The following is a 9,547-nucleotide window of genomic DNA, read 5'->3' as shown; positions in this document are numbered from 1 at the left end:
CCGCATTCGCCTCTCAGAGTGTTGAGATGACTTCTGTGCCAAGAGTAGACCCCACTATGGAGTCTCCAAACCCTGTTCCCCTAAACTCCAGCGAAATACAGACACTAGAATTGATTTTCACAGCAGGACAGAGTCTCAAAAAAAAAAAAAATCAGGATAAGGAAAAGAAAGTCACAGGAGACTTGATCCAATTAGTATATGCCTAATTGAATTAGTGTCACCTCCATCAGCCAATAAGAGGGTCCTGAGGCTGTGAGGATGCGAAGCCCCTCCTTGGCAGCAAATATATATAAAGCAGCCAATGACAGCCTGCAAGTTTCCAAGTGGTCAACTTGACCGGTAGTTTAGCAGTCAAGAGGGGCCGAAAGGTTAGCCCTGGTGGGTGGACCGGAACAGAGACCCAAGTCCTCTCCTTCCTAGGTGTGAGTGTGGGAGCAGGGTAAGGGTCCAGAGAAGCTAGAAGGACGGGGAAGGAAAAGGAGGGTGCTTCCTGACCAATTTCCACCTCCTGCCTTTCAAACTCAGTGCATTTTCCTTGCGGAAAGGACGCTGGGTTCAGGGCGCGCGAGTGCGCCTTTGCTGCCCGAGCGTCTCCAGGTGGGTAGCCCCGGCACCGGAGGTAGGGGAAGTTACTTTCCCCTCGGAAGAGGGCGCTGGCTCCCCCATCCTGCCTTTATAATAAGGCCGCGGGAGGAGAGGAAGCACTGCCGTCTGCGCTTTGCAAAGCATGCAGTTAGGGGAGCAGCTCTTGGTCAGTTCGGTGAACCTGCCCGGCGCGCACTTCTACCCGCTGGAGAGTGCGCGAGGCGGCGGCGGCGGGACCGCTGGACATCTCCCCGGCGCGACACCCTCGCCTCAGAGGCTGGACTTAGACAAAGCGCCCAAGAAGTTCTCGGGCAGCCTCTCGTGCGAGGCAGGGAGCGGGGAACCCGCAGCCGCCAGCGCGGGGACCCCCGCGGTCATGCTCAGTGACGCCGACGCCGGGGACGCCTTTGCCAGCACCGCGTCAGTGTCCAAGCCAGGGCCCCCGGACGGCCGCAAGGGCTCCCCCTGCGGGGAAGAGGAACTGCCCTCAGCCGCGACTAACGCTGCTACTGCTGCGGCCGCCGCCACCGCGCGCTACTCCATGGACAGTCTGAGTTCGGAGCGCTACTACCTCCAGTCCCCCGGGCCTCAGGGCTCCGAGCTGGCCGCGCCCTGCTCACTCTTTCCGTACCAGGCGGCAAGCGGGGCGCCCCACGGATCTGTGTACCCGGCTCCCAACGGGGCGCGCTACCCCTATGGCTCCATGCTGCCCTCCGGCGGCTTCCCCGCGGCCGTGTGCCCACCCGGGAGGGCGCAGTTCGGCCCGGGAGCCGGCGCTAGCAGTGGCTCGGGCGCAAGCGGCGGCGGGGGAGGCGGCCCGGGAGCCTATCAGTACAGCCAGGGGGCTCCGCTCTATGGGCCGTACCCCGGCGCGGCAACCGCGGGTTCTTGCGGAGGATGGGGGAGCTTGGAGGTTTCTGGTTCCAGTTTACGTGCCCACGTCTACCTTTGCAACCGGCCTCTGTGGCTCAAATTCCACCGCCACCAAACCGAGATGATCATTACAAAACAGGGCAGGTGAGAGCAGCGCGGAGGGGTCCTGGGGCGCGGGGGCGGAGAGTGGTCCTGGGGAAGGCCGGGGTTACATTTTGCTTGGAGAGTGTTTTTCTGCGCGCAGTTAGTGGAGACGCCGCATCTTCCAATTCTTTGTCCTTCCCTATCTGCTCGCAAGCCGTTTGTGCGGGTTGCTAATGTTACGGCTGCTTCCTCCCTCCCGTTACCCTCACCTGGACTGACGAGTAGGTGGTGGAAATGAAATTTGGGGCTTTTCCACAAAGCTGGATTTACTAGATCCACCCGCTCGGCGGCACGCTGCTCCGGCCTGCCTGCGAGGAATCACGAATGGGAAGAGGCGCAAGGGTTGGTCCGCTGAGCGCTGTAGATGAGCTCCCGCCGTTTTAGGCGCCAGGGTCTCCATGGGGCGCCACCGGAGGTTGGGAGTGAGGACCAGAGCGCCGGCATCGGAGGGTTGGTTCGAGTTGTTAGTTAGGCCCTAGAGCCAGACCTGTCTGGGATTTGGGGATGAGAAAGTTCTGGTAACACATCCAACTGCTAACAGTGGTTACTTCTTCGAAAAGTGAGGGGTGGGAGCTGGGAGAGGGGCTCTCAAAGCAGACATTTAGCTTTACGAGTAGAATTGGGGAAAAAAATACTTTTTTTTTGACAAAAACAAACGTTCTCTGGTACTTGTACGTATTAAAATTAATGATTTTTTAACATCGTTAAAGAAAATGAGCATCTAAGATGGTCGAGAACTCGAGCGGGGAGGGCGCAGAAGCGCGTGAGTTTGGGCAATACTGGCTTTGGAAATTATTTCCGAAAAGGGATGTTCAAAGAGTTGCCAACTCAAAAATATTTTACACAGTAAGGACCACGTTGTCTACCGGTAGTATTCTTTTCATTCTGTAGACTTCTCAATATTGTCCTCCGACTCTGCGTGGCCGAGTGCGGGCCTGCTCTCGGGCATCCGGATTAAATCGCTTATCCTGGTTCTGTTCCCTTGCACAGACGCATGTTTCCTTTCTTGAGCTTCAACATCAACGGACTCAATCCTGCCGCTCACTACAACGTATTCGTAGAGGTAGTGCTGGCGGACCCGAACCACTGGCGTTTCCAGGGGGGAAAGTGGGTGACCTGCGGCAAAGCCGACAATAACATGCAGGGTGAGGAAAGAGAAGGTCCGGGCTGGGAGGAGTGCTGGGGAACCCCTGACTCAGACAACTAACATGTAAACCTAGCATTTCCCTCCACCCCATCCATCTAGTGATGTTAGCATGAGTTTCTTTGTGTTGATTGACCGAAGGAGAGAATTGCTAAGTCAGATTTCTTGCCTACCAATATATAAAAATTCAACTCTAGTCCACCTCATCCCAGTTCCTACATTTGAGAACAGAATTATAAACTCTCCCGGTGTCAAGGGCTACTGGCATTCTAATCTTTACTTGAGAAAGCCCTTTCCAATGAGTCCCACCCATGAAAATCTAACCATTTCCATCAGATGTTGCCCTTCAGGCTTTATTTGAACTTCATAAGACATCTCACGTTGGCTCTTTTTTATTTGAGGTAGTGTTAAGATGAGTGCCTTGAAGAGGAAGGCTGGAAGCACCGGCCCTGGGGATTGGGGGGTATCAGTGGAATCTAGTTGGTGTCTACTGGCCTTCTTAAGCAGCTGGAGCTGGGGAGGTTTGTGCTGTAAGTCCTGCTCTTAAACCTTGCCAGTAAGTAACAGGCATCCCTACCCTCTACCGTCCATTTGTAAACAGCCCTATATGCTTGGGTTCTGTGTTTTGTTTCATTTTCTCTTAGGCAACAAAATGTATGTCCACCCAGAGTCTCCTAATACTGGTTCCCACTGGATGAGACAGGAGATTTCCTTTGGGAAATTAAAACTCACCAATAACAAAGGCGCAAATAACAACAACACTCAGGTAGAGTGACAGGAGGGGGTCTCTTCTGGCTATTGATCTCTTTGCTAACGAGTTTCCATATTCCTCACTGTATTTATATTTACAGTGTTACTTGTTTGCACACCTGTTTCTTTTGACCTTTCTCATTTTCATTTTCTTATTTCATTTCAATAACAGTGAGTTGACTATTAGGAACAGACATACTGAAATCTTTTGGGGACTTAGGAAACCAAGAGGAAAGAGTATTTCTCAAACACATACCCAGCTATGTTTTAAGTTTCAAAAATGGCAATAGAAAAAGATAGTTGTTGGTGGGGAGCAAACAGAAACCTTATTCAAAAATACGCCATTTATCAAAATCTACTTTTGTTGAGCTTCTAAGAGACTTTTTTGATTTAGCCACTCTTTTCCTGTACCATTTCCAGATGATAGTCCTACAGTCTTTACACAAGTACCAACCACGACTACACATTGTCGAAGTTACAGAGGATGGTGTGGAGGACTTAAATGAGCCCTCGAAGACTCAGACCTTTACCTTCTCAGAAACGCAGTTCATTGCCGTGACTGCCTACCAAAACACTGATGTGAGTGTCCCAAATGTCCCAAGACTCTCTAAAGCAAGCTTCAGTATGATAAAGCACTCAACAACGATTTTTCTCTTCTATCTAGATAACTCAACTAAAGATTGACCATAACCCTTTTGCAAAAGGCTTCAGGGACAACTACGATTCGTAAGTACAGCTTTTATTCATACTTGTATGTCATCTTTGAACAGGACATACATAAGCAAACACTTTCCTGAGAACACATTCTAGGAAGATGTTTCAGGTTTCAGATTTTTACCTATTTATATTACTTTTTTTTTTTTTTTTTGCCTTAACTAATCTTGCTTTAGAATTTTCACAAAAGGGTTTCTTTAATTTCTAAAGAAATGTTAAGAGCTTTAAAATGAGGTTTTATTTTTTAACATTTAGAGGAGATTTGAAATTTTCATAATCTGTATTTACATACCTTCCTTTCCATTTAAACCAACTTTTATCCTCTCAGGAACAGCTATTATTACTCCCCCTCCTTTTTTTTTTTTTTTAACATAAGAAAAAACTGAAACTAAGGGGATGTAATTTTCACAGCATTAACAACAGCAAAGCCCTGCAAATGCATTTTGAATTTGAGATTTCTCACACCACAGCCAGCATTTCTCCCATCACACTGACAAGGGAGAGTTGCTCTGAGTTCCTCACATCTTAGGACTTGCAAAGGTGGATTTTCTATAATTTAAATGCCTAATGCCTGAGAGGAAACTTCTTATGTGGTTGGAATTTTTCCCCAATGAGCCGACTATCCTGCTCAAATAGCCCAGTGCCAACTCCTACCTTCATCCGTCCACTCCAACAGACCAGCACTCCCAGTACAGAGCCCAGTATGCCAGCCTTTTTCATTTCTGGGAATTTGGTTTGTTTGGGGACAACATGAGGGTTTTTTTTTTTTTTAAGTGTTTCTCTTTATATTGTAGCATGTACACCGCTTCAGAAAATGACAGGTTAACTCCATCTCCCACGGATTCTCCTAGATCCCATCAGATTGTCCCTGGAGGTCGGTACGGCGTTCAGTCCTTCTTCCCGGAGCCCTTTGTCAACACTTTACCTCAAGCCCGATATTATAATGGCGAGAGAACCGTGCCACAGACCAACGGCCTCCTTTCACCCCAACAGAACGAAGAGGTGGCCAACCCTCCCCAGCGGTGGCTTGTCACGCCTGTCCAGCAACCTGGGACCAACAAACTAGACATCGGTTCCTATGAGTCTGAATATACTTCGAGCACCTTGCTCCCATATGGTATTAAATCCTTACCCCTCCAGACATCCCATGCCCTGGGGTATTACCCTGACCCAGCCTTCTCTACAATGGCAGGGTGGGGAAGTCGAGGTTCTTATCAGAGGAAGATGGCAGCTGGACTCCCATGGACCTCCAGAACAAGCCCCCCTGTGTTCTCTGATGATCAACTCTCCAAGGAGAAAGTCAAAGAAGAAATCAGCTCTTCTTGGATAGAGACGCCCCCTTCCATCAAGTCTCTTGATTCCAATGATTCGGGGGTATATACCAGTGCTTGTAAGCGAAGGCGGCTGTCTCCCAGCACCTCTAGTAATGAAAATTCTCCCTCCATAAAGTGTGAGGACATTAACACTGAAGAGTACAGTAAAGACACCTCAAAAGGCATGGGGGGGTATTATGCTTTTTACACAACTCCCTAAAGAGTTATTTTAACCTCATAAAAATGAGCTAACTTTTTGCAGATGGACTTGGTGGTGTTTTTTGTTGTCTTCTTTGCCTAGGTTGCCAAAAAGATGTTTGCCTTCCACCTTGATGCATCCCGTTTTGTGCAATTCTCTAAAAGAAGGTGCCAAAGCTTTTTGATTGCTGCAGGTAACTGAAACAAGCCTAGTGTTTTATTTTTCTTTTAAAAATAAAGTCAATGGAGGACTTTAAAGTGTTTTAAAATTCGAAGATTATTCAATGTTCTGGATTTATTTATTGGAGACACTAAACATTCAGAGAAACGAGCTGTGAAGATTGAGTGCTGAGCACTATCAAATTCAGTTGAAAGCTTTGGTTTTTATTTCTGTTTTTAAATCTGTAAGCAAATAGAAGCCCAGAGTGGTAAAGTATTTTGTTTCTGGAAGAGAAGGGCCAGGCCTTAAGCTTCAACAGGGGACTTTTTGCTGTTACCTACCTATCTGCTAGGGATAAAAGATGTTAGGCCTGGGAGGCAAAAAACTTTTGTGAAGGTGCTGGTTTAACCTAGCTTTGATTTCCCCCAAGCTTTTCAAAACAAGCCATGTTTGCCCTAGTTCAGGATTGCTCACTTGCAGGCCTCTGCTTTCTGCTGGGGTGGCTTACAGGACTCAGTAGAGGGCAAGGGAGGGAGTCGATAAGAAAAGGGAAAAAAAAAAAAAGGAAAGAAGGAAGAGAGAAAGAAAGGAGTAAAGAAAAAATGTTAAGTGTACATTTGTGTGTGCTTAGATACACTGTAATGTGGAATATATTGTACAAATAGTCTACATAGGTGTCTGAGATTATGTAAAATTGGTGCTTTGGCTTTGTAAAGAATTTGCAAATCACCTGACAACAGCTGCAGGGCAGGGGAATAGTTTCTCTCCTCCTCCCCACCATATTTGGAATATTCTGTTTACTTCTTAGATAGTTAAGAATGTATTCAGCTACTCTGTACTAACTTGAACCGTGTCTAAGGAAAACTCCTCTTTCATCCTCTTCCTTCGCCACCCCCAGTACCCAACTTGGTAGTGTGAAGAAACTAAAACCTGATGCCACAGCTCCTATATGCTTTTTAGAGATCTTGGATTTTTATGTACAGTCTTAGTCATTTTTAATAAATGTGGTTCATTAAGGGAACAGGCATAGCTTTGTCTTCTGTATTGTGGGGTTTAATCTTTCTTTCAAACATCTTATTTTGCTTCCTCCTGCACCATTCTCCAGCATGAAGTGTCCCACCAACCCCTTCCCCCCATGGAAGGCTCTAGAATCTAAGTGGACTTGGTAGTCATGGGGGGTGGGGTGGGGATGCTTTTGTTTATCTTCTTTTTTCCTTGCAGGTGAATGGGGTTATTTTCTCACCCCATTGGGAAGTCTGGACAATGGGTATTGATGCTGGGGGGTGGGGCTTGCCCAGATTCAAGATTGCCCATCAGGCTAATCCAAGCCTGGAAAACGTCTGTCCCCAGCCCTTGGAGTCCAGGGCCGCGGGGCCCGCACCCACTTAGTTCTCTGGGCTTTTTCGTAGGCTTATTTGGGGCCAACCATTCCAGGGACCCATGTGGGCTCCTTGGGAACCCCCGCGGCCCTTTGAGCGCCCACGAGTTCCGGGGGTACGCGGAGCCGCGGGGAGCTGGCGGTCCGCAGCTCAGCTTCTGCCCCCACTTGCGGCTTTCTAATATGTAGAGCCTCCCGCGCACCCGCCCGCCGCATGCAGTGCGCTCGGTAGCGGCTGGCCCGGGCGCTTTGCCCGCAGCCAGACTCGGAAACACTGCGGCTATCGAGCCCGCGCGGCGTCTACGAAAGAGGATTCCAGTAGTCCTGCGCACCTCCCCTCTGCAAACAGCGGCGCGGGAGTGGTTCGCTTTGCTTTTAGCTCGGTTTACTTGGCTCTCATTCCCCAGGAGGGCGAAGGCCACCCTATCCCCTGGCGGCGTCCTGAGCTCACCGAAGAGTTAAACCAAGGAGTGGGGTGGAGGACCCTTTGTCCCACTGCCAGACGTCCCGCCAGGCTTATCTGCAGACAGCTTCTGGCCCAGCTTGCAAACCTTTCCAGCCCCCTCCTGACCCTCCCGGGGTAAAGGTCTGGCCGGGAGGATCTTTCGGCTAACAGTGTGGCGCGGAAATGCAGCTGCTAAGAGGATTATCTGCTGGGAGGCGAGCAATCAGCTGGGACCACCTCCTCTTCCGCGCCCAATTAAGGCCTCTCGGAGCTTGTACCTCGCCTCTCCCCAGTTCCCCATTCCTTCCACCCTCCCGGGCCCGAGTTCTCGCGTCGCCGTGACCTTGGGGGTTCGGACTCTAGCTCCGCGTCTCCAACCCAGACAATTCAAAACGCTTTGCCAAACAAAGCCTCCCTGAATTTTACCGCAGCTGGAAGTGAAAGATTTGAAGTGTGGTTAATGTATACATATTCCAGATGACAGATGCAGACTCGGAGAAGAGGATTCCTAACCCCCCGAACCTGGTCAGCGCGTCCTCCCTTCCCTTCCCCGAGGAACTATAGCATATTGGGAGATGCGATGGAATTTCAAAACGGTGTTCTCTCCTGTTCTGCCCTCTAGAAAGCCCGAAACTGCTAATCACCGCCGGTATAAAGCCGACTCTGGCCCCAGTCTATTTCGAGTCCTGTATATTTTTGCACCGTACAGTAAAAAGAACCTGGTACTTGTGAAAAGTCCCTCACAGTGTTTAATAGAAACGTTAGTAGCTGAGTGGCCCCAATTAACACCTTGTGATAAGGCATTCCTAAGATGGAGTGTCAGACACCAAATTGTGAAGAGATGTATCTAATTAATCCTCCTAGGATGACACCGATAAATAAGCCTCTATTTAAATAAAGATCAAGGGCTCGGCGCCCTGTTTGTTTACATTCTCCGCCAGGGTCGCAGCGTTTGCGCCCGCGCGGGCGGTGTTCCTTGCGTAGCTTGGAGACACGGACTTGGGGGTCTGCTGGTTCGCCAGAGTTCGCTCCACCTCCGTTCCTGCCCCAAACAAAAATATACAATAAAACAAGTAAATAAACTGCAACGAAAGAGGAAAAAGAAGTTCAAAAAGGACCCGACTCTTGAACTGGAAGCACTGTTTGCCATTTTCCACACGTGTCCTTTACATTGCCACTTTTTGGTTTTTAGAGTTTAAAAAAAAGGGCAAACGAAAAATAGCAGCCCACCCGTAACCTCTGGAAGTCTTTTCTGCTTTGGGGAGAACTCGGAGCAGGACCTTTCTCCATCTCTTACCCCACCCCGGCACGTGTTCGCCCCCCGCAGCCCCAGGATTTTCCCCCCTCGTCGGTGCTAAAGGTGAGAATTGCTGGGACGTTGGGTAGCCATCCTGGGGGTGGTGGTGGGGTGGAGACCCGCCCGCTGGGAAAGGCAGGATGAGTCAGAAAAGAAATGGGGTGGAGGGAGCAGCTGCAGACTAGCGCTCTGCTAGTTCACCCAACTCTCGGTGGGTGAACCAGGGCGGAGGTTGGGAGCCCGCCCGGAGTCCGCAGCAACGCATCACCCAACCCGCAATTGAGAGTGTGGAGGCTCCAGACCGGCTTCCTTTCCAGCGACCGTTGGTTAGCTTTAAACTCACGGTCTTCCCTTCCCTCTGCAGTCTCTCACTTCCCTCTGAACCGAACAAGGGAGGCGGGGAAGCAGGATGGTGTGTGTGCGCAAGTTATTTAAAAATTCTGTAGGTGTCATAGAAATACTCGGAATAAAAACATTCCTGCATGCTTCTTGATTTTAATCGATACGGAGCCTCCAGTTGGGACAAAAATTAAAATCACTCATTTT

At 49.5% G+C, this 9,547-nt stretch overlaps 1 protein-coding gene across 1 annotated transcript; it reads left to right on the top strand.

Annotated features, from left to right (window-relative positions):
- Positions 1 to 313: 313 nt before the first annotated feature.
- Positions 314 to 6,903, top strand: EOMES (eomesodermin). The gene is made up of 6 exons (XM_011359488.1): positions 314 to 1,602; positions 2,593 to 2,747; positions 3,391 to 3,512; positions 3,917 to 4,075; positions 4,161 to 4,222; positions 5,005 to 6,903. Exons 1-6 carry the CDS (start codon positions 728 to 730, stop codon positions 5,741 to 5,743), a joined length of 2,112 nt encoding a protein of 703 aa, XP_011357790.1. The 5' UTR covers positions 314 to 727; the 3' UTR covers positions 5,744 to 6,903.
- Positions 6,904 to 9,547: the final 2,644 nt, after the last annotated feature.

This window comes from Pteropus vampyrus, unplaced genomic scaffold, assembly GCF_000151845.1.
Source record: "Pteropus vampyrus isolate Shadow unplaced genomic scaffold, Pvam_2.0 Scaffold1, whole genome shotgun sequence".
Lineage (NCBI taxonomy): Eukaryota > Metazoa > Chordata > Mammalia > Chiroptera > Pteropodidae > Pteropus > Pteropus vampyrus.
Note: the sequence above shows the minus strand (reverse complement) of the source record. Positions and strands in the feature narration are given on the sequence as shown.

Excerpts from the sequence above, each read along its gene's own strand:
- EOMES (XM_011359488.1), top strand. The coding sequence starts at position 728 with ATGCAGTTAGGGGAGCAGCTCTTGGTCAGTTCGGTGAACCTGCCCGGC. Across the intron at positions 2,748-3,390 it reads AGCCGACAATAACATGCAGG|GCAACAAAATGTATGTCCAC; the intron begins GTGAGGAAAGAG and ends ATTTTCTCTTAG. Across the intron at positions 3,513-3,916 it reads CAAATAACAACAACACTCAG|ATGATAGTCCTACAGTCTTT; the intron begins GTAGAGTGACAG and ends TACCATTTCCAG.